Source organism: Eleginops maclovinus, chromosome 14 (assembly GCF_036324505.1).
Source record: "Eleginops maclovinus isolate JMC-PN-2008 ecotype Puerto Natales chromosome 14, JC_Emac_rtc_rv5, whole genome shotgun sequence".
Lineage (NCBI taxonomy): Eukaryota > Metazoa > Chordata > Actinopteri > Perciformes > Eleginopidae > Eleginops > Eleginops maclovinus.
Window position 1 is genome coordinate 9,421,281 of NC_086362.1, and position 16,055 is coordinate 9,437,335.

At 40.9% G+C, this 16,055-nt stretch overlaps 1 protein-coding gene across 2 annotated transcripts in view; it reads left to right on the forward strand.

Moving 5' to 3' along the window:
- The first annotated feature begins 2,569 nt into the window (after nt 1-2,569).
- The window catches only part of plcb3 (phospholipase C, beta 3 (phosphatidylinositol-specific)), a 45,102-nt gene continuing 31,616 nt past the window's right edge, over nt 2,570-16,055 (forward strand). For both annotated transcript variants that reach the window (XM_063900513.1, XM_063900514.1), the window contains exon 1: nt 2,570-3,243. In XM_063900513.1, coding sequence (XP_063756583.1) covers nt 3,145-3,243 — 99 coding nt within the window. In that variant the 5' untranslated portion in view covers nt 2,570-3,144. The remainder of the gene's footprint in view (nt 3,244-16,055) is intronic.

Below are 16,055 nucleotides of genomic sequence, written 5' to 3' on the forward strand. Positions count from 1 at the left end.
AAAGTGAAAAACATCCAACTCATCTGTATGTACTTTTCTTACAGAGTGCAAAATGTTCCTTATTCTATGTTTATTCGGATGAGTACACTGCCAGATAATCCAAACGGAGCTGGACACCTGTTGGAATGAGTAGCAGTAGAGGAGAAAAACCCAGAGGAAGGCTAGGAAGTAGAGACCTGAAGAGGAAATATAATCGTATAAAGAGAGAAAGACGGGTGAGGGGAGGCTTTCTATTGACACCACAGGTGCCTGCACTTCAAATGCAAAAAAGAAGTTAATTTGTGTGTATGAGACAGGAGTGTGTGTGTGTGTGTGTGTGTGTGTGTGTGTGTGTGTATTTATATTATGCAGGCAGAGAAACACAATACCCCTGCTTATGCATGTGTGCTGTGCTGTTGAAAGAATGCATTTGCATGTGTCCATCTTTTATTTGTTTGTTGTCATTTGAGAGGTTGTGTTTTTTTGTGTGTGTGTGTGTGTGTGTGTGTGTGTTTGTGTGTGTGTGGTGGTTCAGATTAATCAACAAGTCTAACCTGGACTCAGTTACGGCTCGGACATAGACGCACGCAGCTCAGGTATACAAAGACACACACACACACACACACACACACACACACACACACACACACACACACACACACACACACACACACACACACACACACACACACACACACACACACACACATACACACATACACACATACACACAATCTGTCTAGCTGCTGAATTGTTAAACAATGTGTCTCCTGCTGGATGCGTGCACCTCCTCAGCGTTGTGTAACTCTGACACCAGCTCATTTCATGATACATTAATATCGGATGATTCCTGTGGATTTTCTTTGAATTTCCTCTTCCTCGCTGTGGTTTGGTCAAGTAGAAACACCAGGCAGTCAGTCAGCAGGCAGCAGCATAGCAGACATTCCTGCCGGGTGTAGTTAGGGAGTTGGAGAATGGCAACGTTGGCCAAAAAAATCAGTTTGGGGTTGTTGTTTTTTTTAGAACTTGTAATGTTGCCTGGCAGCAGGATTTGGAAGGAATCAGACTGTAACTGTTCAGCCTCCCTTCTTGTTCACACACCTCTTTAAAACATGAGACGCTGCAACTGATCAGGAAGAGGAAAGTTACCTGATGACTTCCAGCGGCTTCAATTACCTCCCCTCCAAAATCCACCCACAACTATTTCCTGTTAATTTGATGCAGACAAAACTATTGTTTAAAAATGACCTCCATGTGTTTTTCCAATATGCAGTTCCATGTTTTAATAATATCATTGCACAATTAATCTGTTTCAGTCAACAAGCAAAGTTACTTTATATTATTAAAGCTTATGAAACCTGTCACAAGCAGGAATTATTGTAATATTTCTACAGGCATGTATTTGGGGATTTTTATACCAGTTTTGTTTATCTTTATTTGGAATTGCAAGTATTTTTACATCGGACGTTACTAATAAGTAACAGATTGAGATTTGACATGCAGCATATGAGAGCCTTAGGAGTGCTTTACTTCCAGTCTTTACTCTAAGCAACAAGATGCTAATGGTAGCTTTACATTTAGCGAACAGAGAAAAAGGGGGGGGGTCAGCTTTTAAGTGATACTGATCTTTTTAAACACAGAATCCTTTTTCTTGTTTCCCATAGACAAAGCCCTTACCTATATGCTATCTTAAAGAAAACAAAGAACTGCTTACACATGATTTTACATGTTAGATGTTCAGATTCCTGGAGACGTGAATGGATCTAGTTATTTGTGGATGTATACTCTTACAATAAACTTTCTTTTTTATTAAGCACGGGGCTACAGAGCATAGACTTCCAAGAGTTTCATACCTATACTGCTGAAAGTGTGTTATTCAAGGGCTTATTAAAGGGGCAATTGAAATATTTAATACCTCAAGGTTGTATAATTTTCGAATGGTTAGAAAAAAATGACCCGAGTGACGTCTTCAGGGTTATTACAAAGTGGCCTAAAACACATTTAAAATAGCAATTAAGAGTTTGTAAACCTCTGCTAAGGCTTTTTCTATAATAAAAAAAAAAAAAAACATGCTTGATTCGGAAATGTGTTTCTTGGCCAATGCTACACCTTTCCACAACGTTTCGGAAAAATCAGGCCTATTATTTTTCCGTAATCCTGCTGTCAAACAAAGTGCATATAACTAAAAATTAAGGGTTTAATGAAAGACACAGTTGCATTGTGGGACATGTAGGACGTTTGTAGCTAGTGACCTAAAGTCAGGATATCTCAGCCTTTTCTGATTTCGACCATTCTTCTTTTAATCTGACTGGAAATCTGAAGAATTGCAAACTTTAAGGTTGTAAAATACAAAATCCAGAGATAACCCCTTTAAATTCCAAGTTTGAGATTTTTCAGCAGGAAGGAAGTGAACAGTAAACATACAAACTTTTAGCAAATGCATAGTGAAAACCAATATCATGCAAGTGTCATGTTCATGTTAATATACCCATACTGTACATTTTAGGAGACAGGAACTTGGATTAAAACACACCCCTTTTTTACTTAAACTGTGACTCCCCCCTCTCATTCCTCATTCACTCAGTGTTATCTGACGCTGTCCTCTCTCTCCTCTCCGGAATCTTCCCTTTTCTTCCACAGAAAACATGCAGGGAGGAGAGGAGGAGGAGAAAAGGAAAAACTCGTCGGAGGCGACAAGAGAGAGAGGAAGCAGAGAAAGTTAGAGGAGCGAGAGGAGAGGGCTCGAGCAGATGGGAGGAAGGAAGGAAAGGATCTCTCTGCGGGCTCAAGTGCGCGATTAAAGGATTGTGCGTAAATAAACAAATGAATCAAAGCCTATAATAAAATAAAAAAGGGAGTTGTATGCGCGCCACCGCGTTGCGTGGACGCGGACAAGACAACGCGCTGAAACAAGTCCTGTGTTCCTCTGGATTTTACTCATGTTCTTCAAACCCTCGCTGCTGTGTAGCAACTTTTTAGTTTGAAAAACTCCCCCCCCCCCTCCCTCCCTCCCTCCCACCTCGTCCTGTCGGTTTAATCTCTCCCCGGAAAAGAAGCTCCCGAGTGGAAATTGGAGGAAGGAAGCGCAGTTTTTGTTCCTTCCGAGGAGTCCAGCTCGCCTTAGCCGGGGTTTAGGCGTTGGCACCGGGCAGGGAGTCCCTCGCCATGGCCGGGGCCAAGCCGGGAGTCCACGCGCTGCAACTCAAGCCCGTGTCCGTCCATGAAGCGCTGAAGAAGGGGGGCAAGTTCATCAAATGGGACGAGGTGAGACATGAAATGTTTGTTTTCCTCCAAGTTTAATACACGTGTTGCTGTGCAAGTGAAACAAAACATGTTTCTCAAGTCAAGAAGTGCGACTTAAAAAGACAAGCGACAGACACCCTGACATGACAGCTTTTTGACAGAAGGCCCAGTGTTGTGAAGTGACATACGAGACCCGTGCGTGTGTATGCACGTGTGATTTAGAATGCAGGTGTGCCTCAAAAACACAGAAAACCCCTATACACCTTAACATTGATGAGTGTGTTTTAATCCGATACTGTAGTAGAAAACTCCCCTGTAGTTGCCAGCAGGCAGCTGTGCCTGATTGTGTGTTGTGTTATGTTGAATTCTTGTCAAGCCGGTTTTTCTCGGGCTCATGTTCAGTTCAGACGCCCTCATGCGTCCTCCTTTCTCTTCCTTCACCTCCTGTGTCCTTCTCTTTTTGTACTCCCCCCTTATCCCCAGGGGATTAGAGGAGAAAGCACCTGCCTGTAGAAGTTACCTCCATTTGAGAGTGCACCTACAGCTCTGAAACGTCCCTTTTAAAAACGTTCCATGTGTGTTCTGTTTTTGTTTACCATGAGTCTTTAAATCACGTCAATAGAAGCATTTCTTTATTTTATCTTGCTCTATTTTTCCTTCCCTGTATTTCTGTAGCAGCTTGTCTGCCTGCACCTTGTCATTGACCAAATTTGTGTGTGTTTGTGTGTGTCTGTGTGTGGGTTTTCTGATACAGACTGCAGGGCCATTCGGCAATCTTCTCTGTAGAGAAAGTAGGTGTGTGTGTGTGTGTTTGTCTGAGCTGCCATCAATGATTAACTAAGTCGCTGACTCGAACTGTAGCCCTGTGTCTTCCAACAGTGGCATGCAGGAGTGTGTGTGGCGGGGGGTTTGTTGTTCAAATGTATTTATTAGGCTAAAACCTCTTTAATCATTACATACGATTAACAAATTAGCAGCTTTTCATCAGACAAACAAGTCAAACCACTTGCATTAACTCATGAAAAAATTAACCAACAATTTGGCCCGCAATAGATGAGTGTGAGTGGATGAGTAGAAGGTAGATTTTAACATTGCTAGCTTCATTCAGCAGTTTATCTTAAAAGAAGACAGGGCGTGTTTAAACATACCAGGAAATAGAGCTAATATCAATGTGCAATATATATCCTAATCTCCTGGCAAAAGCATCCAATTGCAGAGCTACAGTTTGGGAATGCACGGTGAAAAATCAAGTTTGTTTATTGCCCTTCCTTATCAATAAATACGTGTCACTGTACTAAATTGTACAGCGTAATGTTTGATTATGCTTAGTATATTTTATCACTTCCATGGCACACAATCTGTAAGCTATGAAGTGTGTGTGTTTGTGCGTGGATCCTCAAAATACTAAACAGTACTAGCACATAGTTCCAAAAAGGCTGTTATCATAGCATACCTTGCAAATATGATGTCAGGTGTGAGGGATTCATGCACAAAAGCAAGTGTTTAGTATGAAATCGCCACAAAATGTTTGAAAAACAAATGAGACAATTCTGGAAATTAATTAGAGTAACTCTCTTTAGAAAATTCCCTCATGAAAGTTACCTTGATTGTTTTCCACATTTTAGAAAGAGTTATTTAGAAAATAAATGACAGAAAATTGAGACTAAAGATAATAGTCAGCCCTAAAACACAGTTATCAGCAACAGAGCGTGACACATCGTAATGATGATGTGATGTGTGTATGTGTCTTGCCTCAAAATATGTCTTGTCACGCTAACAGTGCATACCATGTCCTTTTGGTTTCCTTTCTCTCTCTTTCTCACACACATACACTGACTCTCTCATTGGGAATTCCCAGGAAATGCTTATGCTGCTGATAAAGTGTGAACACTCCAAAACATAAGCATGCTTTCTCCCTGTGTATCTTTCACCCCCTTACCCATTAAAATCAACATCTGACTTATGGAGAATATTTGGAGTTGGAGACAACACATCTGGGAGAGGAGGGATGTGGCTGAGAGGAGAGGGAAGGAGAAATGAGAACTGTCAGTAATCCAAAATAGTAAAATAAATCAGGTATGCTTTGTATTCAAAACCGAATGTCCTAATGTTTTGTCCCGTCAGGCTTTTTTTTTCAGATATTTTATTAGGAAATTCAGATTTACATCACTCCGAAGTTGCCCCATCATACTTAAGATAAGATGTACCTGTATTAATCCCCGTGGGGAATTTCAAGTGTTTATGAAGCAACAGAGAAGAGGAAATACAGTACAGGTTCACACAGTTACAAATATACACAGGTATGTGTGCAGAAAGAGTGCAGGTCAAAGTTATTGTGCAAGAGTGCAGGCTTTATGTGCACTCCGGGTTATTGTCAGTGAGTCACATGGTTAACCCCTTATTGTGCAGCCTGATGGTTACAGACACAAAGGAGTTTCCCAGGCGCTTAGTGCTGTGCCAAAGTGGGATGAGTCTGTGGCTGAACGTACTCCTCATCTTCACTAGCTCTGCATGGAGGGGGTGGGAGGGGTTATCCAGGATACTGTCCAGTTTCCTCCTCGTCCTCCCCTCCTCCAGATTGTCCAGTTTAACTCCAACTACAGAGCTAATCTTCCTCACAAGCTTGTTCAGCCTGTCAGCATCCCTTTTGTTGGTGTTTTCCCCCCAGCACACCACGGCAAAGAAGTGCACACTGGCCCCCACAGACTGGTAGAACGTCTGCAGCAGCCTCATGCACACGTTGAAGGACCAGAGCCTCCTCAGGAAGAACAGCTTGCTCTGTCCCTTCCTGAAGAGAGCATCATTGTTGTCACTCCAGTCGAGGTTATTTTTCAACTGCACTCCCAGGAACTTGTAGCTGTTCACCACCTCCACCTCCTCCCCCCTGATGGAGATGGGGGTTAGAGACCTCTCGTGCTCCGCCTGAAGTCCACCACCAGCTCCTTAGTCTTGCTGATGTTGAACTGGAGGTGATTGTTGTCACACAAGCCTACGAAATTCTCCTCCAGGGCCCTGTACTCCTCCTCGTTATCATCTGTGAGGCAGCTGACGATGGAGGAGTCATCGGAGAGCTTCTGTAGGTGGCATGAGCCGGAGTTGAAGCGGAAGTCAGAGGTGTAGAGGGTGAACAGGATAGGTGACAGCACAGTTCCTTGGGGGGCTCCAGTATTGTTCACCAGCACATCAGACACGCTGCCCTGCAGTCTGACATACTGAGGTCTGCTGGTGAGGTAGTCAGTGATCCAGGCCACCTTAAGCATAAAAGGGCTTTGAGCACCAGGAAAAGCACAATATATATCACATGTATTATTATTATTATTATTATACTGCTACATATTCATTTTTATTTCATTCTATTGAACCTTTGTTTAATCTGGAAGTCTCTTGAGATGTCCATCTGTTTTATGAGAGGGACCTGCCCAAAACAGCAGTGCAGTGGTAACAGATTCACATGAAAATTGATTTACAACTTTCTCACACGGCAACGGCAAATAGTATATTATTATAGGGCCCGCGGGGCATAAAGGAGAGGGTTAAGTTTTAAACGCAGATTAATTACTCATTAAACCTTTTCTTAATGTCATTTAAATGCCTGATGTGAAGTTATTCCAAAGCCAGGTTACTAGGACTTTTTTCAGAGCACTCTGGGGGGGAATCATAAGGTCATCCATATCAAATTAAGCATGACTCAATCCAAACAAAGGGAAATCACCCCAACTGAGCTGCAGAAATAATGAATCCACGGGGAGAGGAATTTATTAAGGTTAATATTTTAGATGTATTGATTACTTAGCTAATTATAAATCTAATAAAACGTACTGTGACGGGGCGTCTGTCTGTGCTTTAACAGGGACGTTGACCAATGGGCCACTGTCCGAAAAACTTGGTGTTCTCCTTTAAGGACTTTGCAAAGTGAGAAAAGAATGAGGACACACACACACACACACACACACACACACACACACACACACACACACAGAAAGTGCCCGAGGGCAGTGTCGGTTGTTTATATGAAAACCCCACTTTTGACCCCATCCCTCTCTTTTCACCCCCTTCCTCATCACCGTGTCCTCCCCCCTATTAATTCTTCGTCTTCTGTCTCTTTTCATTACAACTCTTCATCCTCTCTTTTTCCTCCTTCACTTTTCAATCGTGTACTCATCTGTCGCTGAGCTGCTGCTGTAGGCCATCATGACACACACACACACTGACTCATGCAGGGGGGAGGGGGAGGAAGAGGAGGAGGAGGAGGAAGAAGAATGCACTACAAACTGACGGTCTTTCTTCAGTTTTTCAGCGTGTGTGCGCACATGTGTGTGGCTGTTTTGTTCTGGGTATGCGTCTCACGTTGAAAAACTTCCTGTTCGAGCTTGTTTAAAGGCTCCAGAGCCAAACCGTTTTCTTTCCCTTTCTCCTTCTCTCCCTCCGCCCGCTGCGTCTCCGCCCTCTGCAGCCCGGCCGCAATTCAATTTAAAGGAACTCCAACTGGAATTCAGTTAAAATTCCTTCCAAACAACCAATTAAACACAAAGAGACAGACAGCTTGTCTACAGAGCAGCTCTTTGTCAGAGTAGAGTGCACAAAAGTCAAAAAGAAAATCCTCTTTGCACCTTTGCAGTTGTCAGCGTTCATTCTGCTGGACAATATGTGCACCTGTGTTCAAATACACTTCCACCATGTGCCTTCCCTGTACATGATGTGCCTTTGCATGCTTCTAAACACCCTTTGTAGAATAATCAAAGGAAGAATTTCTGTCGCATTACATGACTCGCATGACTTACATGAAAAGTGCAGTTTGTTGGATTTGATTTCTCTGTGTTCACATGGCACAAATAAAAGCAAACCACGGCTTACTAACATGTCACATGGGACCAATAGTGGTACATTAGTTTGACAATAGTTTTGTGACGGTTCTGGCTCCAGCTCAGAATGCCTGTAACTTCAGCGAATCATGACGCACCGTAAAATGTGGCATTTCGAGGTTGTTTCCTTCAATTTGGTTGGGGCTTTTTAGTCAGACCGCACCACGGTTTACTGAGAGGAGCGCAGAACAATAATCTTGGCAACAGTTGGGGACAGTAAAGACACTTTAATGCTACTGTTATCCTCAGTGTTTATCCGTCCTGTGTGGCCAAACCAGAGTGCAGTATCTCATCCTCCATTCACAAATATCTTGACCAGGCATTTTTTAGATGTTTCCACCATCCACATCTAGTTTAAAGATAAAGATTTTGAGTGATCCACGCACAACAGTGTTACTTTCATCATCCGTTACTGTGACTGTATCAACATGCAACCTTGGAAATAGAAAAAACCTGAGAGTCAAATTAAAAACATTTCCTTTTTCATTGTCAAAACAACTCAGGACTACAACAGAACAGCACTGTCGGAAGGATATGGCTAGAATAAATTGACTGAAACTAATTTGATGGTGTTCTTGGACTATTATAAGACTTAAATGCCCCAAAATCAAATAAAACATGAAAAACTGGATTGGGTTAAGTTTATAATGATTTAAACTAACAGGATATTTGACACAGGAATTAGACTAATGAAAACAACAGTAGACTTTTAATGATTTATTCCTATAGTTAGTTGAAATGAACCAAATATCTAGTAAAATGTGGTTTGGATGATGGTCAGTGAGTCAAACACTTAAATGTTTGGGACGCTTCTTCAAGGAACAGTGGATATTTGGGAATGTATATCTTTGTTTTCTAACTGAGATTAAGATCAACACGTCTCATGTCTGTATGGTAAACATGAAGCAGCAGCCAGTTAGCGAAGCTTAGCATAAAGTACTGTCCTTAAAGGCTCATTTCTAAACATCTCACACTCAGATTCCTTGCATATGTAGGGACATTCAAAGAGAAAAGTCCACAAATGATAATGTTACATCTGATTGTTTAGTCCCTGCGAACATTACAACTTTTCACTTAAGGAACACCAGCTGTTTTCGGTCTTTATGCTATTAAGCTAACAATGTGGTAACAATCTGCTGATGCAACAAAGCCAATGAGAGGACTCTTGCTCGTTTGAGGGCACCATTGTTAACCTCAGAACCAGTTTAATGTTTCCTGGAAATCCTTTCAGTGCTGACCTATGTTTTATTATGAATCTTTTCTTGTTTATTTTCCTGTTGTTGTAGATTAAGATATCACAGGCATGCAGTGCTGTGATGGGAAGATGAGGATATTTACTTTTCTTTTGATTCTAACCCAAACTCATTGCAGTTTCACCCTAATATAAATTCTTCCTGTACGCTTTCCTCCCCGTCATGTTGGGACTTGCCGTTCAGCACTTTTTATCGTCTTGTTTTTCTCTTCCTGCTTGGCTCTTTGGTTTCTTAGTTTACAGTCCCTTTATATAACGCCATGGAATGTTTTTATGATGCCACAGTACTGATAAAAAGCAGCCTTGAATGATCATTGCTCTCCTTTTAAAAAAGATAAATAACAAGGATATTTTCCAAACCGACCCTGCAGTGTTGAAAGTCATAACCCAAGTTCAGATGGATTTATAGCTGCTTGGAACACATTTTACACCTGAGATCTGACAGCCAATATATCACACCGTATGAAAATGTCTCTATTTTGGAAGCAAATATCTCCTGTAAGCAGAGGTGCCTTGTCATCCTGACCATATGGGAAAACAGAATGGACTCAATTTCTGTGGATCAGTATCAGAAAGCCTTGGTTCTGCAACAGATAAACGATTGGCAGCCACAAATTGTCGTTAGTGAAGAGGTGAATGTTTAAGGAGGAGGAAACACAGGCTTGTGTGAATGTCTGATAGCGTGCCGAGAAACACTGCTGACATCCTGACAGAGGGGTGAGAAACGAGGATGGATGGACGGATGGGGGGAGAGGTGGAAGGTCAACCACAGCCACATGTGAAGTGTGGGACCGCTCCAACTCTCCACTCTTACTCCTTTCTGCACATGAAGCCCCATTCCTGGATCGTATATATGAACTCTTCCCCATTCTTTCTTCTGCTGTCACTCTCTTCCTCCTTCTACTGGTTTCAGTTAGATTTTTGGATTCCTTGAGTTTTGTTTCATCCTCTGGGCTAGTTTTCAGTTTGGATCTCCGTCTGGTCTTTTGCATTGAACCCTTCTTGGGTTAAAAGCATAGTGCAGATGTTTGAAGGGTCAAAGGATGGTTAAATGGTCCTCAATTTTAGGCACGTAACGGGTGGTTTGGAATGAGGTCAGAGTAGATAATAACAAAGACCAGGAACAAAACAAGAAACTGCGTAAATACATGTTTAAAGTTATTCATCAGTGCACGCATTATTTTTGGTTCTTTTATAATCCATAAGATCTTTTTCTAGCTTATGACAATACATATTTGTTTACTCTATATTTACAATGCATTTTATGTTTACTAGATACAACTTCCTTAAAGTGTATTCATTTGTTGTGATTTTTTTCAGAACAAAAGGAACAAAATCTGCCATTTATGGAGGGACACTCCCGAGTGTTAATGGCTGGCATTGAAGTGGGTTTTTATGTGATCCACAGTCACGTAAAACCCCATAGCCTAAAATCAACAGTAATTTATGGTTTGGGGAAACATCAGAAGGAAGCTATCCTCTGTGTATTGCCGTAGCAGCAACAATAAACTTCTGATTTCCGACTCAGGTTTAAACTAGATTGTGTGTAACCCAATCAACATCCTCATTGTGACGAGGAAGCTGGTGCAGAGAATTTGATACTCCTAATGGGGGGAAAATCTGAAATAAAATCTTGCCCTTTATTTAACTCGGTGCAACTTGTATACACTGGAGTATTGTTCGGTAGTTAGAACATGGCACCCCCACTGGTGGGGTTAGCGGTTCATTTCCTGAGTGGATGCTGGATCAGATGAAGGTCAAATGACCCCTGTGGAGAAATGAGGTGTTACAGCAGCTATGAGAGCACTGAGGGCCGATTCACAAAAGATACTGCGCAGTGCAAACTCACCCAAGTTTTGCAGCTCTGTGGAAATTGCCCAAAAGAGCAGGGAATAAATAATGTGTTTATTTCTTTATATGTGCACACTAGACATATTGAACATGGTGTTCGTTGGTTGGTTTCTCGTGAACATTTCTGAGAAAATACTGTGTTTTCAGTGCCATAAAATCTATCTGATATCTGGCCACTATGAGTTGGACTTTTAACTGCTGCACCAGCAAGCAGTTACCTTAAATGGCACTTTCCTTAGGGATATTTTGGCATCAGTTATCTCCAAATTTGTGAAATGAGTACAGAATTAACAACGGATAAAGACGCTTGCAACATGTTGAGTTGAATATTTTGTTTTCATGACACAACTGTCACTTTATTCTGTCCTTCGGCATCAGTCGCTGCTGCCATTATTAAAAGTCTTTGTGAGTTGGACTTTTTTTGTAATGAATTTTGAAGCAAATGTTGCATATTACCCAATTTCCATATGTGCAAATAACAGGGGAGCAGGAAGACACAATGTACAGTTAGAGTTGCATTTCAGTCTTTGCAAAGTTTTGAATCTAATATTATTTATTGTGTCTTTTTGTGCTCCGCTACAAAAGCCATGCAGTCCTTGTGTGAATTCTCAGTCCTAGTGTGCCCTCAAATACCAGACACGTTTACACTTGCAGTATTAATGCTGTTTGATAAATACATCTACCACATGCTGTCTATCAATGTACTAAACATTAACTCCCCTGAACTTCTTTCTGTTTTATACTTTATAGCATGGCCTCCCTCTTTCTCGCCTCTCTGGAGTCCAAAGTTTACCTACTGTCATCAACTTTGACCATGTTGTCATGCAGCAGCTCAAACACACTAAGTGCACACTGGCCCTCTTTCTCACACCACTCCTGCAAGCTGTTGCTGAACGCACGCACGCACGCACGCACGCACGCACGCACGCACGCACGCACGCACGCACGCACGCACGCACGCACGCACGCACAAGACCAAAGGTGCACTTGGAGCGGCCACTTTTTATCAGTTTCTCTCCCTAATGGCTTTCTCCTGACTGACTTTATACAACACACACATTAATTTACGGCGAGGGCAGCATGTAGGAAGAGAGCCATGTGTGTTTTTCTACGTGTGTATGCTCTTATAGGTTGTGATTTTTCAAGATAGGCTCATTAGCTGCCGTCTGTCTGTGTTAGGCCCCTGCCTCAGAGGGTGGTCCATTCTGTGTGTGTGTGTGTGTGTGTGTGTGTGTGTGTGTGTGTGAGTGTGACATTATGTCCAGGTAATGAAGGGAGTTTTTTTCCGAGGGGTCAGGGCATCCGGGGAAATAGACGTGGCATTCAATCAGTTAGGGAGGGAATAACAATTCAAAGTGTTGGGGAGAGGGTGAGCTGAAGGACGACTGACATTCATAGAGAAAGAGAAACATTAAAAGAAAGGAAGGAAGGAAACGAGGCGAGACTTCACAAGGCTTCTACATGTGGCCGTTAATTAGGGAGGGGGTGAGTTTTAATTATAACCGTACCACCTCCTCTCAGCACCACAGGATGCATATTTATGGTAAACAAGGTTCATGTGCGTCCGTCAACGGCATGAAGTACTAATTGAGGTTTCTGACAATCACCCTTATTTCCCTCTGGAAACTACAGTGACCCTTTTGAGTTCTAAAACTTTCACAACAGTCGCTGTAATGACACCGAACAAGAACAAATGACGAGTACAATAAATGAACGCCTATTTCCATTATGAAATACCTGTTGACGGCTTCATATTAAAGTTTATAACAGGGTTTGTAATGCAATTATAATTTGTTTTAGAAAGTCATACAGATGTATTTTCATTACGAAGCAGTCCATTAACTTTTAAGTTTATAAATCTCTTCTGTAATCTAACAACGGACATGTTTGTGATGCTATTATCAACACATAAAGTTAAGCATCTTTTAAGGACTTAACTTTTAACCAAAGCTTATTACAATGACCTTAGAAAAATACCCTTTATTGTATGAAATATTAGCCTTTAATGATAGTAAAGAAATAAAACGCCGCACATTTTTTGAGCTGAAATCATAACTAATTGGACATTTTGTTTAATTAAGACAATTAATTGATGCTGAGAACTAACCAAATGAAAGAATCATGTGAGGAAATTGAAAACTTTCCATATAGAAAGAGGTTAAGACGGGCGTGTGGTGAACTGAGCAGACGTAACATTCAAACATATCTGACCACTGTGTGCGTGTGTGTGTGTGTGTGTGTGCGTGTGTGGGTAATACAAAGATGTTGATATATAACGTGTCACATCAGTCTATAGACCACATTTATATACGTGTGTGTCTATACTGCAGAGTGTGACTAGTCAAGAGAAGAATGAAATAGTGCCGGGGTAAAAATGTGGTTTGTTACAACTGCAGCATCACCACACCTATTACATACATATATACCGCATGTATCGCGGGCTGAACCTCATGTCTCAAGCTTTTATTAAGGTTCAAATGTCTTATGTTTATGATGTTATTGTGGGAGTATAAATGTAGCTTATGGTACTGTGAGTTAATACAGGTGTGTTTCTCCCTTTGTGTGCAGTGAGCTGCAGAGCAAACTGTTTGTTTGTGATGAACATGAATGGAATCAGGATATTTTCATGGACACATTTTGGAAATGAATACATCTATCTTTTTTTATTTAATGTAATGACGTAACAAACCTAATCTTTTTTTCTGCTACAGTGCAGAAAAACCATATCAAGCCACAATAAATATATATTAAAAAAAAGATTCAAATGTCGACCTATAACATTTGCCTCTAACCCCCACAATGCATTTTGATTTGCAAAATAATTTGCATTGAACACACAGTTTGAGCTACTAATAAAAACAGCAGGTGTTTATCAGTTTCAAGCATGTTGTGTCATCTCAAAAATTCAAATGACAAACACAAGTCATTATGGCCAAGCTCAGGCTTCATGGCATCCTCTTTGGATGCCATGAAGCCTGCTCAGTGTTGACACAAATTCACCAACTGAAGAGAGCATCTGACATCAGGTCACATTCTGAAGGTTTAATCGCAGCATTACTGTTGCACAGTTTCCCACTGATTCCAGTGAGTAAACGGGTCAAAGTTGAGTGAGTTACAGCTCCGAGGTGGATTCACATCAGAAACCCTCTGGGATTCATCTAAAAACCCAGAAAAACATCTGGCAACTTTCCAACTGGTTTTAAAAAACGTTTAAAAGGCTTATCCTCCACTGTAGCTTATTAAGATCTCGTGATGTTGAGGGATTTCTTCTCCTTTCTCTAAAATGTTGGTTTCTTTCTTTCACCCTTCATAATTTTTCTTCCAATCCTGTCCATCTCTCTCCCATATTTCTCTCTCTCAAACCTCCTTCTTCTATCCCAAACTGAACATCTTCCTCTCCTGCTAAATCTTTCTCCGTTAGCCAACTGCGGAGCCTAAACTCAAGGTATGTCTGGCTTGAAATGCTCCTAAAATGTGCATTTCCTGGGTGACAAAATATAAAAATAAGGAATATTATAACTTAGATACACATATTCGCTTCCTTGTGGAAAGATGAATGAGAAGCATGATTTAAGTGAGCATAAAGACAGCTTACAATACTATTTAAAATCATTTGTATTGTCTATCTATCTATCTATCTATCTATAAAGCTGCTTTTTTTTGTACTCAGTTCACAACTTACCAATGTTTATTCCCCCACACAAGGCGAGCCTGATTATCGTGAGTATACATGATTAAAATAGTAATTTATGGAGCTATAAAGTGATTATGTAACACAAGTAGAGTATCTCACCTAATTTGTATCATTTCATTGATGCTTTATCGTGTTTTTATATGCTAAATTGTATTATAAGCCTTGAATGATTTTTGTAATGCTTAACATTTGCACATATGCGTTTTAAACATGATCATCTTTCCCCCTAATATTCAACTTCACACATTTCTTGTAATTTCCCTGTATCTTGCTGCCAAGTAGACATTTTTTTTTTTTACCCCTCATTAAGAAATACTTTTTTATGTGGACAGCAGTTGGTTGTGTGTTTTATAATCTTGCTGTATTTCCTGATATTCGGTGTCAGTGGGAAAGTTGTGGGCAGATGTTCCCCCGATGAAGATGATCATATTGATGTTTGTAACGCCATATGTGCACATGAGTCATCCGTGCAGATCATCATCGCTGTTTCCCAGGATGTCTGGAGGTAATGTTCGTCTGCTGGACCCGAGTATGAGCGCTTACCACTGTAATTACAGAGCCAGTGTGTGTGTGTGTGTGTGTATGTGTGTTTGTGTGTGTACGTATGACCACATAATGATGATGCTAATGACATGTTGATGCAGGCTCCTGTGCCATCATTATACTGCACATGAATGAGAGCCTCATGCTTGCCAAACCATTATTTGCGGCATAAAAACAGCTGTTCCATTATCTTCGGTTTGTTGTTTAATGCATTTTTGGCAAGTCTAATCGTTTCAGGTGTAATGACAAGAAAACTATATTACTTTTTAAATGTAATGGTATACAAGATTACATTAGTGCTCAATCTCTGTGGCTAGGATCTGGAAAACATCATTTGGAACATGTTGTGGGTTGAATATTGTAACGTTGTATACATTGCATGTGTCACGTTTAAAATGACTTGTCAGTTAAAATTATGACTTTGAGTTTCACTAAGCACATTATTCAGCTATACCTCTAAATAATTTAGTGCATATAATATGGCTTCCCTGATCATCTATGTCCCTGTTTTGTCTTTGTCCGCCATGTTTCCAGGCATCAGTGAAGACTGTTCTTTACAGCCAACAGAATGTATGGCTGAATGAATTGAAATAAGACACAGGTTGTAATAAACCTGTTGGTGCTTCTTAAC